We start from the raw sequence: 22,764 nt of genomic DNA on the forward strand, positions 1-22,764 counted from the left end.
AATAAGTCCAACCAACAGTCCTTTCAGCAGATCAACCCCAAGAAGAATCGCATGCCGCCCAATCTCCCTCATTGCCAAATTTGGAGATCTTCTCCACTGAACATCAAGAGGAGATGGTCGCGATCTTGAATGATCCGATTCAGCCCGCCGAACAGTTGGAGGCCATCGAAGTCGTGCAAACAGAAGAAAGCGCACTTCTTGAACCTTCTAAAGTTATTGAAGCAGCTGCTGTTGAAACCGTTGCTGCTGAGCAATCTACTGTTAATGAAGGACTTTCTACTGCACCATCTACTGCTATCGTTACTGCTGCTCTTGTTCCTTTTACTGCACTATTTGTCATTCCTGATGACTCACCCTCTCACATTGCTCACATTGCGCATATTGCTGAAATTAGAGAACGAATGCGTGAAAGAAGCCAATCCCCAGAGGAAGATCAATTCAATCTTGAATCTGAGATTGATCATCTTAAAAGGATTGTTGACAGCCTCTCAGAGTCTGTCAAGTATTTATCTCATGCCCATGCTGGTGAGGTCTACACCACCACCAATTTCAGAGAACGAGTCATGAAGTATGTCAGCAATACCGCAGAATCGTTGGAAAAATAGAGGTTGACACTAAACTCTTCAGGAAAAATGTACTCAAAAGCCATGCTGACTTTATACTCGGACAATCTGATGCTCGTCGTATCCTTTGTACTCATGATGCGGCTCATAATTCTGTTTCTACCAAAGTTGACACTATGGACTCCAGACTCGAAACTATCAATGCTCAGATTGCGTCCCAATCTCAGTCTATTCAGGCTCTGAATGATCAAGTTTCGAGTCACACACCAACTCTGGAGATTTTGCATAACGGCATTATTACACTTACTGGACGAGTTGATCTCTTACTTACTCGATTTCACGTCGCTGATGCCAAAAAAGGGGAAACAGAAGGCATGATGGAAGCACAAGGAAGAGGATCAGAAGAAGGAAGGATTGGAGAAAATCAAGCAGAACCATCCAACATAAATCAAGATCCTCAGGATGAAGAAACTCTGTTCCGAGATATTGGAACAGATGACTAGGATTTCCTTACTGTTTTACAAACTCTGTTCAAACTGTTTATTTATTTATTAATCATCTGGTTTTAGTTGCTACTTGCTTTATTATTCATTGTTACTAACTTCCAGGTTTTGGCATCACAGCAAAGGGGGAAATTGTTAGATTTATTTTATTGTGGTGATGTGAATCAAAACCAGTAAGAATAACACCAACCAGAAGATAATGCAAAGCAGTAGCTTTTGACTCGCTTTACCAGAAGCAGTACTTTAGTTAGTACTCAATGGCTTAGTGTAACAGAAGCAGCACTTAGTCCTACTAGATCAGTACTTGACAGCATTCCACTCGATTGTTTAAGTCTTAAATGTTAACGTTGCTTTACCTAATACTAAGCATTAATTGCACCATTAATGCTGTACGAAGTCATTTAATTCGTTGTATAAACCAGACTGACTATGTTGAAAGCTTTTTGCAGGATCCTCTATAGGAAATAAAGCTGTTTCTATCATAAATCAAAAGAGCCGTTTTTTTATTATAGACGTTGGATTCGAGTTATCTATATATATGGATCAAAACCACTTGGAGAACAACGTTGATCATTTTATCTATCCAACGCTACATTGAGCAACCGCGAACCAATCATCATCTTCTAAGCTCAAAATTGCAGAAAAGCAGTACACGCTTCATATTATATATCTGATCTTTGGAGATCATTTTGTACTGCTATTTCTTCATCTCTTCAAGCAAAACACATTACTATATTTCAAAGAAGAGTTTGTAAACTGAAAAATAGTCTTTTCCAGAACCTTATTGTATTTATCTTTTTTGTTGAGTTACTAAGAGTTTCAGTAGGCAAAAGATAAGCACTGCTGAAGTGGGTGTGTACAAGGGTGTATTGTAAAATCCAAAGTCTTTTAGTGATATCTTCTGGAAACAGAAGAAAGGGAGACGTAGAAGATTTTATTTTCGAACTTCGAGAAACAACTACTGTTTTATTGCCTACTGTTATTACCATTTTCACCTTACTCCATCAGATCATTTCCGCACACATTATTGTGATCTGGTGGACTTACACTAGAACAAGAACAACTACAATCTCTAACAGGATTCTAACACCCTTTGCAAAAACTATCGTCAAAGGAATAGAGTTTATTCACCCCCCCTCTAAACTCCATATCGATCCCCAACAAAGTCCTACATGAGACAATGATTGCCCCTGACTTTTGTTGATTATCATTGCATATGATACAATCAAAGAATACTGAACTGTCTTTGTTGAAATTTAAAAGGAAGCCTTAGATTAGAAGACGTCAATGACATTATTGGAATAAACACTTTATGACCTTCATTATTTCCAGTAAGAAGTTTTCCTTCCAAAACATGGTTTCCGAGCCTTGTCACGATCAATCTAGTGTCATTACATAATCTAAGAGAATGATCTATATTGGAGCTAAAGTAATTTATTTAATTAAAAGAAATCATACCATTTGTAATATCATTTAACGTACATACTGATGTTAAAATCAACATCTTGACTGAACCATGAGAACTAAATTGTTGAGTTACTCTGGCTCTCAAATCCATATTTTTTGTTTAAATATTTACAACAAAAAATAATTAAAATAAATGGAACTAATTCTAAAAGAAACATACAAGATAAATGTATTCAAGTATAAAAAAATAGTAATTGGTATTTGATATAAATATTTAACAGTGATTATTACAAATAGCCTACTAAAAACTCCATAATTAATTTTGGCCTTGAAGTAATTTAACTAATAAAATTTGCATGTTGAGTATGTCAAATTCCATACATATATTTTAATTCTAAATATGTTAATTAATAATTTTTCTTTGTTTATATTATTTTGCATTAATAAAAAAATAATAAAAATGGTAGTTTATATTAAATTGACATACAATTATTTTTTAATCATCTATAATAATTCAAAAATTTTTTGTCTAAGATTAAAGTTAATATATTGAAGAGAAAAACGATTTTATACTATCATTGAAATAAATATATTAAATCTCAAAAATAAAATCAAATTAAATATTATTTCATCTAAAATATAGATGAATTTTTTTTAATTATAATAACCTTACATCTATATATATGTGTCATTAATTTTAAATTAATAAAATAATTTCAGCGGAGCACAGTTTTTGAGACATGTTTCAAATTTTCAGAATTCATATTTAAATTTTGAATAACAATTTGAATTTGGTTTATAATTCCCAGAATTGAATTTAATTTCTGGATTTGAAATTTGAAATGTAATTTAATTTGGTTTGTTATTCCTAGGAGAGATTCAATTTTCAAGTAGTTATACACACATACATTAATATACAATTTTAATAATGAATTAAATATATTTAGACATTTATCATAATATATATTAACACATTTTTCGTTTATTTTCTTTTTTAGAATGTCATTTAGGCGATAACTTACTAAATTTAGCAACAACTCTGCTTATATATATATATATATATGTTTTAATTTTGAATTGTTTTATTTTTATCAAAATATACAATTATATACGAATTGCTTTCACAGTTGGAGTAGATATCTTGTGAGATGGTATCACGAATCTTTATCTGTTAGACGGGTCAACCTTACCGATATTCTCAATAAAAAATAATGCTATTAGCATAAAAAGTAATAATTTTTTCATGAATAACCCAAATAAGAGATCCGTCTCACAAAATACGACCCGTGAAACCGTCTCACTCTAGTTTCTCTAGCACATATCATCGAGCAGATTCAGAACCATCCTCGCCCTCCGATTACTCTTGACGAAGAACTAACCAAATCCCTTTGTGAGAAGATTAGTTTCTTGCAAGATTTTCTTGATAATTATCCACTCCAATGCCATTTCGAAAGCCGGATTGCTGATTTAGCCCATTCAGCTGAAGATATCATCGAATCTCGTATAGTGGATCAAATATTTCTTGAAGCATCCATAAGTCATGGATCAGAGAGAACTCCCCAGAATTTCTTCAGCCAAGATTTACAAAAGGTAATCCAAGGTATGGATTTGATCAAGAAAGAAGTTGTCCAGTTTCAAGAGAAGAGGGGTACGCAAGATGTGATGCCTAAATATTCAATAAGGTCCAGTGATTTATCAGCACCTACTCCCACAAAGAACAACACCTTTGTGGGTTTTGATGAGATTTTCTTGGATATCATTAGTAGGCTCACCGAACAATGCCCGGCTCTACAAATCCTGCCGATTGTAGGAATGGGCGGTATTGGTAAGACTACACTCGCTAGAAATGTGTATGATCATTCATCTGTTCTTTGTTACTTTGACGTTCGTGTTTGGGTTACAATATCTCAAGAATTTAGAGTTCGAGAAATTCTTTTAACAGCTCTCTTTTGTGCAAATAAAGGCAACCCAACGAAAATTTTGCCAAATTTGCTGATGAAATGAGTCAAGTGGGCCTACATGAATTAGGACTCCGATTATATAGAAGTTTGTCAGGGAGAAGATTTTTGATTATCATGGATGACATGTGGAGTATAGAGGCATGGGAAAAGTTAAAGTTCTTCTTTCCAAAAGGAAGTGACGGAAGTCGAATAATGATAACCACTAGGCTATCAGTTGTGGCTAGTTATTTCGGCACCTGCAGTATTAAGATGAATTTTCTAGATGAAGATAAAAGCTGGGAACTACTTAGCAAAACAGTGTTTGGAAAAGAATGTTGTCCTCTTGAATTGAAGGAGTTTGGGGAGAAGATTGCCAAAAAATGTAGAGGGCTACCTCTCTCAGTTGTTTTGGTTGGTGGGCTTCTCGCGAGCTCGGAAAAGACGCAAAAACATTGGGAATTTGTTGCAGAAAACTTATCCCCCATTCTGAATTTAAAAGATGATGAGCACTGCTCCAAAATACTGTCTTTAAGTTATGATTACTTGCCTGTTCATTTAAACCATGTTTTCTCTACATGGGAGTTTTTCCCGAAGACAGTGAAATCCGTGTCTCGTGGCTCGTAAAATTATGGATTGCCGAGGGGTTTCTTAAACCAATCAAATCTAAAAGCTTGGAAGCGGTTGCAAGAGCATACTTGAACGATATGATAGATAGAAACCTCATTTTAGTTCATACATGGGGGTCTAGCGGGACTGTGAAATTTTGCTACATACATGATCTCTTGAGGGACTTGTGCATAAGAGAAGCCCATAAAGAGAGATTTATTTGTGTGACTAGGGTGCATGATTTTGACATTCATGAAGGCATGTGTAAGGAACGTCGCATTAGCATTCATCAAAGTACATCGTGTGAGGATGATCAACTCGATCGAGTGCTTCATGCCTTGCCATCGGCGTCACTGGCTCGCTCTTTGATATGTGATATTGGTGGGGTTTTGGCATCCCTTCCTTTTAGGTTATTGCGAGTTTTCAAAGTAGTAGACAAATACTTTTATGTCGAGGAAAAATGCAACCATGTTTACTCTCTAGAAGATATTTTTCAACTTGTTAACTCACGGTACCTTGCTTTTAATGCTGATTGCAACTCAGATTCCAAATTTCCCTCATCTGTCCGCCTACTTTGGAATCTGCAAACTTTAATTGTTAAAGGTACATGGGGAGAAAATATTGTTGCTCCATCTGAAATTTGGGAGATATCTCAACTTAGGCATGTTGAGTTTGATTGGCTTTTTCTCCAAAATCCTTCAAATGTTACACCACATGGGGGAGATGTGTTTATTTTGAGAGACCTACAGACGCTATCACGAATAGCAAATTTCAGGTTTACAGAAGATATCGTTAGGAGGATCCCGAATATCGAGAAAGTGAAAGTGACTTATGGTGATTACCCCGATGGATGGCCTCATCACTACTGTCTCAACAATCTTGTCTCTCTAAGTAAACTTGAGTCACTGGCTTGCATCTTTTTGGGCCAGAAGAAGTCAAATCATGGACACATATTGCGACAGAGCCTCGCATTCCCTCTTTCACTCAAAAAGTTGACATTACTTGATAGTTGCCTTCTTTGGGAAGATATGACGATTATTGGTTCATTACCATATCTTGAAGTGCTCAAACTGCAAATCGGGTCCTTTAAAGGACCCGAGTGGAGCCCAGTTGAGGGGGAATTCCTTTGCTTGAAATCCCTCCTGATTGAAACTTGTGACGATCTGGTAGAGTGGACAGCTGACAACACTCATTTCCCTCGCCTTGAGCACCTTGTTCTTGAACGATTAGAGAAGCTGAGAGAGATCCCTTTAGAAATAGGCGAAATACCAACCCTTCAATATATCGAGTTGAAATGTTGCAGCGACTCTGCCGTTATATCTGCTAAAAATATATTAGATGAACAAGAAGCCCTTGGGAATGAGGGACTGCAAGTTCGAGTTCATTTGTTGCAGAAGAGTGAAGAACTGGAAAACTTGGCCAGGGAAAATTTTAAAGTTGAAGTTTGTACGATTCTTAAGGTGATGGAAACGTCGAGCGAGGAAGGTGCAATATACCCCAATCGAGCTAGAGTCCGATCACCGCATCCGAACCCATGGTTGGGTCGTGCCGCGCTAGTGCATGAGAGCTAAGTTCGCAAAGGACGCATAAGTGGTGGTGCACTTCATAACGTACGCATCGTCGTGAGCAATTTTTTGTGCTGCTCAACTTTAGCCAACTTCAAGATCAAGATCAAATTAATTGAGTGTGATTTTATTGTATTTGAACTATCTACTCTTTTTTATTATTATTATTATTATTTGGTTGATTTTAATCTTATTACTATCTCTTCTTATTATAGAAGATGTCATCATACTAAATGTTTTAAAATTAATTTGGTTAAGCTATAAATATAATTACAAATAAACCCTCTGAATTATTCAGAACAAAAGTAATTTCAGCCTCTCTACTCCCGTATCTTTTATCATATCTGAAAATGCAAATTGCAAAATTGAGAAACCTAAATGATGGATCAATTTAACAAAAAAAAAAAAAAAAAGAATGCTATGAATAGTGAAAAATATAAAGAGGGGAGAATGAATTAGAATGTTTTATTCATCATTTGAGACCTCTATTTATAGAGCAAAGTTACAGAGTTTGAATAGTTGATAACATGATAAAAACAAATCTTATCTAAATAATCATCTACAATATTTTATCTATAACACTCCTACTTAGATGATTATCGACTCAACATATTATTTCTAAGAGATGTTGGGGCTCAAATGTTGCCTCATTAAAATCTTATCAGTAAAACCTAATGGAAAAAACCTGAATGAAGAAAAAAGAGTACAACAATAGATACTCTCTGATTTCAATCATATAAGATCCTTCAACTGATGCATCCCTATCCTTTGCACCAATTTCTTGAATGTTGAAGTTGGCAATGCTTTTGTGAATAAATTGGTTACATTGTCACTTGAGCGAATTCGATGGACGTCAATAACACCATTTTCTTGAAGCTCGTGTGTATAGAAGAACTTTGGTGAAATATACTTTGTTCCATCACCTTTGATATAATCTCCTTTTAATTGTGCAATGCAAGCTGCATTATTGCACTATCTTCGAATATTACTGTCGGGCAATCTTTGGTTGTTGGCAACTCACACGATTCTTGAATACGTTGTGTCATGGATATCAGCCACACACACTCTCGACTTGCTTCATGCATTGCAGTGATCTCAGATTGATTTGAAGACGTCGCTGTTAAGGATTGCTTCACCGACATGATATAACAGTGTCTCCTCGTGTAAACACATAACTTGTTTGTGATTTAGCTTTATGTGGATCAGAAAGAAATCATGCATCTGCATATCCAACTAAACACGATTTGATTTTGTCGAATAAAATAATCTCATATCAGTTGTATCACGAAGGTAACAAAATATGTGTTTTACACCATTCCAATATCTTCGGGTTGGACATGAGTTATATCTTGCTAAAAGATTAACAGAAAATGCTATATCTGGGCGAGTACAATTTGCGAGATATGATAATACCTCAATCGCACTTAGATATGATACTTCTGGACCAACGATTTTTTCTCCATTTTCAAGTGATCAAAAAGAATATTTGTTAGCATCAAGTGACCGAACAAATATTGATGATACTAATGGGTGTGCCTTGTCCATGTAAAAACGCTTTAATATTTTTTCTGTATATGATGAACAAATATTCCTCTTGTAAATGTTCAATTTGCAATCCGAGACAAAATTTTGTCTTCATAAATCTTCATCTCAAACTCATTTTTCAAGTAATTGACAGTTTTAATAAGCTCTTCTGGAGTGCCAATAAGATTTAAATCATCAGCATGTACTTCCATAATTGCAAAACCCTTATCTGTTCTTTTTATAAAAGCGCATGGACACATAGCATTATTTGTGTACTCTTCTTTCAACAAATATTCACTAAGATAATTATACCACAAACAACCATATTGCTTTAATCCATATAAGGACTTATGCAGTTTTATTGATAACATAGTCTTGGGCGCTTCACCATTTTTTCGATAGTTTGAATCCTTCAGGGACTTTCATATATATCACTATCAAGTGAGCAATAAAGATAAGCAGTTACCACATCCATAAACCACATATCAAGACTTTCTGATACTGTTAAACTAATTAAGAATAAAAAAGTAGTGGCATCCATCACATGTGAATATGTTTCTTCATAGTCAATTTCAGGTCTCTGCGAGAAACCTTGGGCTACAAGCCGGGCATTGTATCTTACAATTTCACCCTTTTCATTCCTCTTTCCTACAAAAACCCATATGTATCCCACCGGGATTGCATTTTCAGGTGTTCGAACTACATGTCCAAACACTTTATGTTTTTCTAGTGAGTCTAATTCAGTCGGTATGGTCTCCTTCCATTTTGGCCAATCATCTCTTTGTTGACAATCCTCAACTGATTGTGGTTCTGGATCTTCACTGTGTATGATGTCAAGGGCGAAATTTAGGACAAAGTCATTGTCAACAATTGTGTTATTTCGATCCCACAATTTTAGATATGATATATAATTTGTTGAAATCTCATTATTTTTATGAGAATTTGATTCTTCAGGAATAACATTATCTAAGTTTGATTCATTGATTTTTCTTACTGTATCATCCAGGATTGTTTCTTCTGGAGCTTTTGAATTTTCTTTCTCTTGTACCTTTCTTTTTCGAGGTACAATATCCTTAAAACCAATTAGCCGACCACTCTTCTGCCGTATTTTAGATTCATTTGCAGGTTGAATAGTAAATGGTTCTACGGGGACATCAATTTTTATAGGGTCATTCTCTGCATGTATATGTGACTTTGTAACCTTCTTTGTATTAACAAAAGCATCTTACAATTCTTTGCAAGTGAATGATTCTTTCAACTTCTTGCTCGCATTGATTATTTCGAGAATCATAATGAGATAATGTTTTCTCATTCCAACAAACCTTTTGTTGTTCTTCAGGATACAACTTTATTTCTCCTAGATTTGGGAATTCTAACTCATCGAATTGAAAATCTACAAATCTCGCAGTAATACAGGTTGTGTTGAAAGCTCAAATTATAGCCTAACAGCTATGAATGTATGCAATAAGCGTGAGCTTTTCTATTTTCAAGAACTAGTATTTAACCAGTGCGATGCACGGGATGATATTATTAAAAATTAGTGATAAATAAATAGATATATAATTGAAAAAAATAATATAATTATAAAAAATAAAAATAAAAATATTTGTTTGATAATTTTTAAAAATTTTCTTAAATAGAACGTACGTCAATTAATTTTTTGGTTAATAATCACTTTCATATATCAAAATTTTAGATTATGTTAGCCTAAGGCAATGGCATGATGATTATCGTTAGTGTATTGATGCAGATCACCAACCTTAATACATATTTAATTCTTTAATTTTCGAGAAGCTATATATTATTATTTTTTAACATGTGATAAAAAATATTTTTAAATCACATTCAATAAAATTAATAATAAATACTTTCATAAAAATTCAGTAATTTCGTCTAAATCCACATTCAAAAAAAAATTTGTGACACGACACGTGTTTGTCACATTTGAATGATAACAATAATTGTTTCATCAATATTTTTATCCAAATAGATTGTGATTTTAGGCAAAAACTTGTGTGAGGCAGTCTCACGAGTCGTATTTTGTGAGACAGATCTCTTATATGGATTATCCATGAAAAAATATTATTTTTTATGTTAAGAGTATTACTTTTTATTGTGAATATCGGTAGTGTTGACCCGTCTCACAGATAAAGATTCGTGAGGCCGTCTCACAGAGACCTACTCGTGATTTTATCTACAAAATCACTTCATAATATACACAACAGCCTATTATTTCGAAAGAAAAATGAAACATGTGATCATAAGTGAATTATGTATAAATCAGAAAAGTTATTTTATTAACATTTACTATGTGTATTCCAAAACAATGTCAATAAATTTTATAAGGTGTCTTCTAATAAGATGCGTACTTTCTTTAGAATTGTTTTAATCATTTCCATTACGGGACATTTTATACCATCATGTATTCGTGAACTTTGTAATATATATAGAAGAAAATTATCACTTTAGTAATACGTAATAATTAAAATTTTGTACAAATGGAAGAATAATATTTTTTACTTCTCGATCATGAAAGACATATTTCAAACTTAATTTCTTGTTATTCTCGTTGTTTCCATGTGTATGTAGTTAATAACAACGAATAAATCTAAATTTAAACGAACATTACATCTTGGAAGGAGTCAACTCATACATGGTGCTGAAAAGATGAGTCGTTTCAGAATTCAATTTTGGAGTAGATAGATTTAGTAAGATAAATAGAATAAAATTGGTTTCTAATAAAATATGCAATACTGCATTAGTTATAATTTAAAATTCAAATAAGACATCCCAAGGGACAAAAATTATACATTGAATGCTTTTGACAGAATTGTATCATACATTAACTCTTTCAAATTATGGAAATCTCGAATTACATACATAGAGTGTCAAGAATTTCTTATTATTGATGGTAATACAGAAGTTTATTTAGAGTAATTTAATGTCCATTTGAAACTCTTTTGAATCTATCTCTTTTAATTTTCTCGTATTCTCTTATTTGAATTTTTAAGAAGACTATTCAACATATACAATATACATATGATTTTGAAAAAAAAAAACTACAATGCATCAATTCTTTCAAATTAAGGTAATTTTGAAATAATATGCATTTGTGATAAAAAAAATTATGATTATTAAATGGTAATTTAATGTACATTGGAAAACATTGTAGTAGTGATAATTTTTAACACTCAACCAATTTTATTTTTGGAAAAAATAAATAAAATAATTAAATATTATATTTCTTTTTTAGTAAGTAATTTGGGCAGAAAATTATTTAAAATAACAAAATGTATTTTTGAATGATTTACCTCATGAGTGATACTGAACATTTTATACCGTTTTTAATTAAATTAATTGATATAATCAATGCAAAAATTTTAATATAGTTTACGTTTTCAATATAGTTTAATTTCAATTTGAGTAAAAAAAATAAAAACATATAATACATAAATTACATTTGAATTATTTAAAAATTAATTGAATTCAAAATTGAATTAAATGAATTGATATAATCAATGCAAACAATAATTGAAGTGGTCATTTATTGCAGTATACATATGTCAATATTCATGATATATCTTTCTTTTTTTTAGAAATGACATTTTATTTAAAATTTATTTATACAATTTGTAATAAAAATTAAATATATCATAATAACACAAATCATATCACAAATTAAATTGATTGATATAATCAATGCAAAATTTTTAATGTGGTTTATGTTTTCAACAGAGTTTAGTTTCAATTTTAATAAAAAATAATAAAAGACATATAACACATATAATATATTTGAATTAATATAAAAATGAATTAAATTCAAACTTGAACTAAATGAATTGATATAATTAATGCAAACAATAAATGAAATTAGCATTTATTGTGGTACATATATTTCAATATTCATGATATATCTTTCCTTTTTTGGAAATGACATTTTGGCAGGAAATTACTATTTTTGGCAAAAACTCTGCTTTTATATATATATATATATATATATATATACTTATTGCTACTATTTTGAGATGCATTGTTGAAGCATTTAATGTATTATTTAAAATACCAAAATGTTGTATAAAAATTGTTTGATAAAATGCTTCAACCAAACTATTTTTATACATTTAACTTGCATATCTTTTAAATATTAACAAAATACTTAATTTGTTTTTAGATGGTTATGTTGAGTTTTTTTCGCTCGATTTAAAACCGAACTCAATATAATTTCTTGATGCTCCGTTCTTTTTCGAACATTTTCAAGAACGAGCTATTGTAGCTCAAATTTTTCAAAAATTTTAAAAAGTTCATTCATCTCCTTTAACCTATTTTCTGATCCTAACAATTATTACTTAACAAATGGAATCTATCCGGAGTGGGCAACTTTTGTCAATATTTTTTTGTGCCCTCGAGACCCTAAGCGAGAGAAGTTCAAGGAAATGCAGGAGGATGCAAAAAAAGGATGTCGAATAGACATTCGAGATACTATAATCTCGTTGAGCAATAATCAGATGTCCAGAGCGATTTTGGTACAAGAATAACTTGAAGGATATCATGTATACTTGTATTATTTTATATAATATGATTGTTGATGATGATAGATATATATCACTCCACTGGTCGGATGAACACATAGACCATACGTCTCCACAGATAGTCCAGGCCGCCATCGGAGAATTTAATGAGTATATCAAGAGAAATTGCAAACTACATGATATGAAAACACACACCTAGTTCGGACGGACTTCGTTGAACACATATGAGCACACTACACCAACAATTGATTATCTTTATATTTTTATTTTAAGAATTGTTTTTAATTTTTTTGTGCTCCTTTATTTCTAATTCTCAATAGAATTTCGATAATATTTTTAATTTTTTTATTAAATTAATAAAAAATTAAGAAATATGATGAATAAATTAAATAAATAAATAAATAATTAATATGATTATTATAAATATATTTGGTTAAATATTCAAGTGAAATTATAAATAAAATATACGAAATGAAAGTGTTTTTGAATTAAAAATATTGGATTTTTGGCAAAAATTTGTGTGAGACGTCTCACAAGTCGTATTTTACGAGACAAATATCTTATTTGGGTCATACATGAAAAAGTATTACTTTTTATGCTAAGAATATTATTATTTTATTGTGCAGATAAAGATTCGTGATATAATCTCACAAGAAACCTTGTCCGGGTTTTTATGTTGACGTGGCAAAAATAACCGAATTTCCGGGTTGATGATTTTTAAATAGACATGAAATATTGACAACGTTAGTACTTGTTGGAAGGTGGTATGCATACGTATATATTTATGTATCGTTTTCATTTTGAGGTTCAATGTGCTTGAATCACGAATTGATCGACTTTTGCAGATGTAAGCATTTTAATTTTAGTGCTTGAATTAGCTTGCCTGTCGTTTGATTTCGTCTTGTTTATTTTCGATGTATTTCGTGAACAGTGAAAGTTGAATCACAATTTGTTCTGCTTTATCTTTAATCATCACCTTTTGCCCCCTTTTTCAGTGAGTAATTTAGGGGAACTTTGGTGTTGTCTGGAAATGTATGTGATTAGATTGTATGATAAAAATATTTCTGGGAAAAAGGAAGAACCATCGTGTAAAAAGCTCCGTAATTCTTTCTGAGCTGATGAAAGTATTGCATAAAATTTCAGCAAAGGAGATTTTGATGTAGTATTTTGTGGGAAATATGAAGATGCCTGCATCACATTTTATTCCTCTGCAATTTTTTTGGTAACTTGCCTTACCAGACCACTATGAGGGCTTTGATGTGAGGTGGTGTTCGAATGGCAATGAATGGTGCTTTGAGAAAGAGAGAAACTGATTTACTTCCACTTTCTTTGTTGGTTGTATGATCATTGTCGTTTACTTTGGATGAGTTTAATGTTGTTAGCTGTGGCAAGATGGGAGTCTATTTGAAAGCTGTGGAGTAGAATGTTGAAAATTGAAGTGAAAAACTCATGAATTGTGATAAAGGGAGCGTAGAATAGTTGAGAAGCAAAAGGCTGGGATGATTTTTTGTGAGGAAATTGATATAAGGAGCGTAAAAAAATAGAAAGAGACAATATGCAGAAATGTATCTTGTAAGGATGCTGAAATTCATTTAGGTTCGATGGTTAGCAATGAGAACAGACGGTCAGGTAATAGTGTTAGAAAACGTTTTTTTGTTCAAACACATTTGTTTGTATATGTGATTTATGTGCCTCGAGCTGATGAGTGTTTTGCCATAAGCTCAATGTTTGGGCGGAGTTTGTACAAGTTCTGGATTTGATAAGCTTCGCTCTGCTAGATCTGGTGATGATTTACTTTAACAAAACATAGCTTATTTTCCGTTTCTTTTTTCCATCAATAAAAGTAACGTCTTTTGTATTGATTATGATTATAAATGCAGGGTGGTAGTTGGCTGTCAATTCAGCAGTAGAATCTCTTGCTTGGCTGACTTAGAAATGAACTTCATGGAAATTTATTTAGTGGTGCTGGTATGGTTTCTTTGAGTCCTTTTCATTTTTTTTTTTTTTTTTATGATGATAGTATTTTTCATTAAAATGGGTAAAAAGTTTGAGATACAAATACACTGGGCATACCCAGGGTCTTTCATAAGCCGAATTCAAAGATAATCATAAATTATAATGACAATGATACAGCAATACAATTCACTGTGAAAATCAAAAAAACTAGTGCGGCACACACGCATAGAAATGAAAGCATGTCTCTTTTATAAGGTTCTTATCATGTACAACGTAGTGTGGAAATCTACATTGTTAGTGGTCACTAGAGAATTCACAGACCTTTGAGTGGACAAAAGTATGTTCACAATAGGCTTAATTAGGCCAGGACGTTTGTTGAATAGTCAAGTACAGATTTGAACCAAAATTGTTTTTATGTTTAAAATGTTTATTGGATCAGATGCGTGCACTAATGCGCTTTTGAGTTCCATGGCAATAGACTAATCTGTGTCTCAGAGTTCGCTGGACATAGGAACCATCATTTATTATTCAAATTACTTCTCTGTCACTATGAGTCTCAACAGATGAAGTTGGGTTGATTGAAAACGAAAGTTATCTTTACTCAGAGATCCAGTGAGCTGGAATAAAGATCAAAGGTTTTTTACATGTGCGATTATGTGTGTAGATGTATGAATGATGCCATCTCAAATGAGAAGGAGAAGTCACTTGGCCAACTCATGTGGTTCTTAATAATTTGTTTTGCAATGACAATAATTACAATGCTTCTTCTTGATGAGTCTTTCTTTTGTTCTGCTAATTTATGTACTTTTTTCGATTGATGATTGGAACAATGATTTTTCAGTGTTCTTTGGATTGTAAGATAAAGTCTTGTCATTTCATTGCAATGTAAATGGGCCTTATAATAATAATTGTTTCTTTAATTTGTGATTTTGTCATTATGATTTGTAGCGATTATTGATATTTAAATAATATAAGGCATCTGATGGGCATATTGAGACAAGCAATAATATGGTAAATGATATATATACAAAAAGGGGAGAGATAGCAAGTGAATATAAAGAGGCAGTCATTTACATTATAATTTTCCAACGGCATATTAGAGGACCTGGATACTTTTCCAATCACTCGTAGAGTTTACCAAAAGAAGTGGCTTCACTTGTGTTTCTTGATGAATTCTCTTTTAGTGACAAAATTCAACTAAGATGAATTCACTTGTGCAGCTCAGTGTAGCTTTACATCTTCTCTCTCGATTGGGATTATTCGATTTTCATACTATAATCCCTGCTTCCTCACATTTCTGTAATAAATTTGCCGGTAAGAATTCATTGCATTGACCGACCAAGTATTTTGCCTGTAACGACTCGTATTCCCAATCCATTCTGTAGATAACTGTTAAAATGTAGAAAATGCATGCTGCTTGAGCTGCTAGAAGCCCATAACAAAGGCCCAAAAACCCCATGTTCCAGAAAAAGGCCAAAGCTATTGCTATTGGCATTCCTATCAGGTAAAATGAACAGAAATTTATGCATACGCCGATACTAGACCTAGCACTACCTCTGAGTACGCCACAACAGGTGGTTTGTGGGCAGTTGGCAAATTCGCAAAGTCCGAGAATGGGCAGTACAACCGTTGTTAGCTCAAGAACGTCAGTATCATTGGTGAAGACCCTACCCCATGCTCTTCTACCTAAGATAGTCAACAGAAAACCAAATGTAGATGTTGAAAGGGCCAATGTTATGGCTACTGTAGTAGCTAAATATGCCTTATCTGGTCTGCCTGCTCCGAGTTCATTGCCTACTCTAGTTGAAACTGATGCACTGAGTGCAGAAGGCAATGTGTACATCAGAGATGTTGTTTGTATAACTATTGCAGATGTTGCGAGTGCAATATCTGGTTTATTGATGTAACCAGCTAGAAGTGTCATGAACTCATACCACCACCACTCTAAGCAAACACCCAAACAACTGGGGATTGCTAGCCTAAGCATCATTCCCCATCCCTCCCCAAGGGAAGTTGTCAAACCAAATTGTTTTGAAGGTGGTTCAAAAGGTTTATTCAAAGGAATTTTCTCCTCATGGGTATAGTACATGTAGCCTAAAATGAAGGATAAGGTGTTAAGATTGGCAATAAATGTGGAAACTGCTATTCCCTGAACCCCGAGATGGTTATAGAAAGTTAAGTAGATGGTTATAGGAAAATGCAGAAGTATTGCCGGCAAAGTGCACCATAGCAGCGGCCATTTAGTCCCTTTACTTCGCAAATAAATTCGGAGAGGATGAAGCAGGCTGTTGGCCATAAGATCCGGGACTGCAATTCGGCAATAAAGGCTTGCGATGTGCACAACTTGTGGATCTTGGTGAAGCCACAGCATGAGAGACTCAAGTTTAATCCATAACATTCCAATGGGTATGGATGCAAAAAGTAACATGATGATTGTTCTTTGGAGAGTGAGAGATACCATGGCCAAATTTTTGGATCCAAAAGCTTGGCTACAAATTGGTTCCATCCCCATTGCGAGACCAGAGAGTACGGAGTAACCGGTAATGTTGGTGAAACCAATGGCCAATGCACCACCTGCTAGCTCCAGGCTCCCTAGCTTTCCCATGCACGCTACTGAAATAAGGTTTCTAAGATAATTCAGTAAGCCCATGGCAAATATTGGAAAACCAATATTGATTATATTCTTCAATTCCTCCCTTACCTAATAATATAAAGTTTAAAAAGCAGAATTATTAGTCTAAAAATCAAAATGCGAGTAGTTTTTGCTCCTGAAGTTTTGAAGATCTCCATTCTCACCTCTATCATTGTCGGGATTTTTTTTGTATTCCCTGCATTCATCCTTTTTGTTTATTTCTGTTTCCACCGCCTTGTTTTGGTTGTACTTTATGTGATTGAGAGGATCTTATTGGTCAATAACTTTTTTCTGCATTTCAACATGCATGCTTGCTCCATATACCACACACAAGAGAAAGAAGGAATGGGCTGATATTTCAAAAGACAAGAGGGGGAGTTTTTATAGAGGCTAGACGTCAGTTTTTCTGTAATTTGGTTTCTTTTATGTGGTCTCGAGATAATATAATAAAGGACTGCCCAACTTTTGGTTTGTCATTTTGCCACATATATCAGAACACCTTTTCCACTGAGAAAATTTTGCAGAATTATTAGGATACCAAACTCCTTTTCTATTACCATGGAAGAGGCTTTATGCATGTCTATGCAATTAAGTGATTTCACTGTCCTGGTCAATTTATAGCAGCCAAATTTTTTACCTTTTATCTTTCAAGGAACTGAAGCTCATACATGCGACACTTATTTTTCTGTTCAATGGTAAGATAGGTGCTCTTTTTCTTTACTTGTGCTGAAGCAGTTGTCGAATTTCAAACAAAATTTTGGGTTTTAATTTGATCACCTCCAATGCTTGTAGTTGTATACCAAATAAGTTGTTTAGAAAAATCAGACTGCTCCAGCCTCCATATAATTGAGATATGCAAGAATTTCTGGATTTTTTTGAAGGGCCTTGCTGGAAAGATTATATCTGATTGCCTTTATGTCGTTCTTATATGAAAATCCTGTAGCGTGCCCAATATCCTAGGGAAAGATCCATCTTATCAATATCAGCACAACCCTGTACCTGAAAAGTTCATATATCTTCTGTCGTAAAAGTAATTCTAGTCGTAGACTGATAAGCCAAATGTGAAGTTGGTTAAGTTGGAGTTATGTTTACAGTTTGAAATATTTCACTCCAAGAGCCTACATATTTCATACTGTGATAGTATGGATGTCAGAACAGCTTCTCCGCGTGCATCTAATAATGGATTTCAGAACATCTGCGTGCATCTGTCATGTGCATGCTAGACCAGTCGCGCTTGATTTTCGCGTTAAATATTATTAATTTTTATCGTACCTGAAATTGGTTCACCAAAATTTCTTCACGGCTTAGACTTTGAGTTCCTAGTATTATATTTTCACACATCCATAAAAAACATATCCTGGTTGTAACAGCTGCTATCTTCCTTGCCTATGTTCTGAATATAGAGGTTCACAGCTGGGCAAATTCCAATTTTCAAGGCATAACTCAAACATTTTCGGAACATCTTCATTTCAAACAAACCTTTGACACACCATTTTCTACACGCCTGCAGTTTATGATGACATGTACTAACTAGCTGTCATCTTTTAAGGATTTGTAAGCTTGTACCATTGTGTATTGAGATGCCGTGGGCCACCTGTAAGCTCAAGCTGCTAAAAATCTTCGTGCCCTTCGATGATATTAATTAGATAAAATGTTTATCCTCTTTGCTCCACATGATCTTTGTTTGGCGTGTTTTGTGAACAACTTGTATCGGCTTCTGAACTTTTCAACTGCATAAATGTACAGCTCTGACCATATCCAATCTTTAGAGTTTTTCTTCCATTTATCGCACGTTTCACAAACTGGAATTGTTGGGGGTTCATGACTGTGAGACTGTGCACAAATCACTTTGATTTCAAATAAGAATGTATTGTGACACTAGTCCCCAAGTAACCTACTCTGTGGTTCTATATTCGGAGAAAATTTATACTGGGGGCCGCGCCTGGAAATGTACCAGGCTTGAGCAAAGATTTTTAAAATTTTTGGACTCAAGTTGAGACTCGAGCTCATGAAACCTTCTGCTTGAGCTTAAAATGGCTCCTTTAAGTGATGTACTGTTGGTGAGGCGGAAACTTAGAATAGTGACATTGCACATTGTATTATGAAGTGGACTACATTATAAAGCTTCTGGTTTGCCAGCCTTTGCGCCATACCATGTCAAACTAGATAAAATTCAACCCAAAATGGAGCCCTACTTGAGCAAACTTATAAGCTCGTGAGTTGGTTCGGCTCATCTTGGATGCTAGGAAGATGGGGCATCCTTTTTATCATGAATAATGTGAGTTTTGAATCCACAACGTGAGGTCAGTAGGGCATCTCTTTAAAATGAAGCACTGGATAGGATTTCACCAATCAAATCCCACCACACACACACACAATTAAAAAAAAAAACATGTGACTAGTAATGCATACTGAATATGTGCTTTGAGGCCTACTACTTTCTTTGTAGATAACAGTTACTTCTCACTTCCCTTTTCCTTTAGCCGGATTCCATATTTTCATGCCCCGAAGTCATCTAAGCACTACGACACTCGGTAGAATCTAATAGCAATAAAGTCACATTTATCCTCATTTTTTGAAAATCATTACTTTAAGTTGCTAAATATCACATATGTTATTCTTTTTTTTGGTGTGTAAAATGGGGTATTTCAATGTCCCCATGCTTTGAGTGCATTGTTATTTCGCGATTTAACATATTAATCTAGTATTGAGATTCTAGAGGTAACCATATTCTAGGAGCGCAATTGGGATATGGCTCTTTCTCCCTTCCATTATTCAAACATTGATTTGTATTTTTCGTAGAGATATCTCAAGTCAACAAGTAGAAAGATCCATTTTACATCATATACAAGGGATTTTGTCACTCCATCATTAAAAGAAAAAATTGTAATCTTTTTCGTGTGCAAAAATTCCACTGGAGTGCCTTGTACTTCAGATGTACCATAAATTATATTAAAATCATTAGCACCACAAGTTTATAACTAGTAAAATGCATTTCCTCATTGGGATGGATATTGTATATGCAACAATTTGTCCTCCAAGTTCATGTAGTGGCTTTCGTATATGTAACGCTATCGATGCTTGGGTCTAATTCTATTCTATCACTTCTCAGACTCGTAGATCTTACAGGTTCGAGTAGTGGCTTCCATACAATGATGTAGCAATGACAAATTGGTAATCCAGCTCATGTTGATCAAAGAAGATTACTGATTAGGCTAAAGCATGTTGGCAAATCAATTGGAAATTATCTACATAGAAATAACCTAAATGATGGAAAATTTCACAGGAAAGGAGTATGCTAATTTTTGTATCCAATGGTTCATATTCCTTTTCACCTATGGGGTTCACCAAAAAATAAAAAAAATCACAGACTGTGTATGTAAGAATAAATGTAGATTGTTCGATAAATTTTTTGAACAATACCTTAAGGGTAGGTTAAACTCAACCGCTACTTTTCACCATTTCTTTAATATCATCCGTTGACAAAAAAAGAAAAGAAAAAGTTAGTTGATAATGAAATATAACATGCTTGTTTTTAATAGATAACATGAGTTGGTTTTTGTGGAGAAAATGAGGTTTGTCCGCTTTGGCTTAAAGTTTATTTGGATTTTTGTCTCTTACAGCTCAAGAAAGAGGAAGTATATATTGTCAAATGTGGAAATAACCCATTGGAAAGAACATTTTGGGCATTGGCAAAGGGTGGAAAGCAAGGTAGTTGCCAATCAAGTTCCTTAGATAGGCTTATACCAATTTTTCATCAATAATGAAATTTTGTAAGGACCCTTCATTTTTTTACCTAAAATTATATGGTTTTTTAATAGTGTTTGATGACTTTTTAGTTGTTCTAGCTACATTCGTTGCATTCAGATAACCTTGATGCAAATGAATTTGTTTCGAAAGAAATTACACAAAAAAACAGAAGTAATTACCAGATTCTCATATTGGTTTACCTAGTTAGCATTATTTGCAGACTGCATCAGCTACCAGTTTCATCGTCATAAAAAAATTAGACAAAGCTTAGCTTGTTAGTATGCAACATAATCGTCATGAATTTTTAATAGCTGTAGCTTTGACATTTTTCTGTGTGTATTAGTTTATCTATTGTTTTGGCTTCGTACAATTAAAATGACACTGAATATTAGAATTTTTTTTTAGAATTTTTGCATTGATTTGAAGAAGAGAATTTTTTGGGAAAAATACAATTTCAGTCATTAAATAGTTCAATATAACACTTTTAGTCCTTAAACTTTAAAAAAATGCAAAACAAGTAGTCCTTATCAGTAATTTTATGGTTAAATATAATTGTATGGAGTAATTTATGATATTTATTAAAATCCGGGGACAAATGATGAATATAAAAATTAGTAACCTAAAATATTATGGAAGAATAATTTATAAAGATGTCCATATAAATATACTTATTTTGTTATACTGTTATTATATATAGACCAAAAAATATATAGTTTTCTGTATACTTTTGTATTTAGGATTTTACATTAAAAAAATACTTAATAGATTTTCAAGATCAAAATAATATATATTTTTAATATGAACATTTCTTAATGGATTTTCTAATAATTTCTAAAATAATGATGATGAAGAAGATGATGATGATGTATTCAATATCTTTCATACTAACTAACTGGATCAGGTATCAAATAATCTATCAAATTATTTAATTTTATTTAAAAGTAATATATATACAATTTTATTTTGTTAAGATATTAAATATAAATATGTAATATATAATTACGTGGGTAAATATAAAATATTCATAATAAATTACAAAAGTAATATAAGATAATGCCTATGGTAAAAATTTAATCCTAAAACTTTCAATTTTAATTTTAATAAAAATCATAAAACATAAAAATTAACTAATATTTGATTAAAAATAAGCTTAATTAAGTTATTTAAAAAAAATAATATTCTAACATCTATCATTTTTTAAAATTAATAAGTTTGAAAATTTTTATATTCTTACATTAACATTTAAAAAAAAAACTTGAATTTATATTTATAAAAAATTTATAAAATTTAAGTATGTCATCTAACAAAATTTATATTTATAAAATTTTTTCTTGATAAAAGATAATCCATTATTTATAATTTTTATGTTTTAAATTATTTATTATATAAATTTCTAACTACAAATTTTAATCAAATTTGATCTTTTTATCTTATTTTTTTTTGGTTTAATAATTTATATAGAAATTGTTAAAAAAAATTGCTCATATATAATAATATATATTATAATAGTAGATATGTGATTGTTTGTGCTCTTTATCTTTATCATAATTTTATTTTCTAATTTTTTCCCTTTTGATCCCTAAATTATAATAAATATCATAATTTAGTTCTTACAGTTATATTTAAATATTAAATTAATGGCGAAGACTAATTTTGTAATATTTTGAAAGTTTAAGGACTACAAATGTTGAGTCGAAATGTTTACAGAATAAAAATATTTAAATAAGAAAATATGAAGACTAAAACTGTGTTTTTCCCTATTTTTTAGCAACTTAGAGTAGGGGTAAAA

At 32.6% G+C, this 22,764-nt stretch overlaps 2 protein-coding genes across 3 annotated transcripts; one reads left to right on the forward strand and one right to left on the reverse strand.

Moving 5' to 3' along the window:
• Nucleotides 1-2,700: 2,700 nt before the first annotated feature.
• Nucleotides 2,701-6,766, forward strand: LOC142550689 (putative late blight resistance protein homolog R1A-3). Its single transcript, XM_075659763.1, is given in 4 exon segments — nt 2,701-2,710; nt 3,780-4,435; nt 4,468-4,966; nt 4,969-6,766. Coding segments are annotated over 4 exon segments (2,787 nt in total). The 3' UTR covers nt 6,591-6,766.
• Nucleotides 6,767-15,600: 8,834 nt separating this feature from the next.
• Nucleotides 15,601-17,553, reverse strand: LOC142551297 (protein DETOXIFICATION 55-like). Of its 2 annotated transcripts, none has more exons than XM_075660452.1 (2): nt 17,390-17,553; nt 15,601-17,206 (listed from the first exon to the last, which is right to left on the reverse strand). In XM_075660452.1, exon 2 carries the CDS (start codon nt 17,196-17,198, stop codon nt 15,861-15,863), a length of 1,338 nt encoding a protein of 445 aa, XP_075516567.1. In that variant the 5' UTR covers nt 17,199-17,206; nt 17,390-17,553; the 3' UTR covers nt 15,601-15,860. The 2 variants fall into 2 exon arrangements, with proteins under 2 accessions (XP_075516567.1, XP_075516566.1); XM_075660451.1 differs by having other exon boundaries at nt 15,601-17,294.
• Nucleotides 17,554-22,764: the final 5,211 nt, after the last annotated feature.

Source organism: Primulina tabacum, chromosome 7 (assembly GCF_025594145.1).
Source record: "Primulina tabacum isolate GXHZ01 chromosome 7, ASM2559414v2, whole genome shotgun sequence".
In the NCBI taxonomy this organism is placed as follows: domain Eukaryota; kingdom Viridiplantae; phylum Streptophyta; class Magnoliopsida; order Lamiales; family Gesneriaceae; genus Primulina; species Primulina tabacum.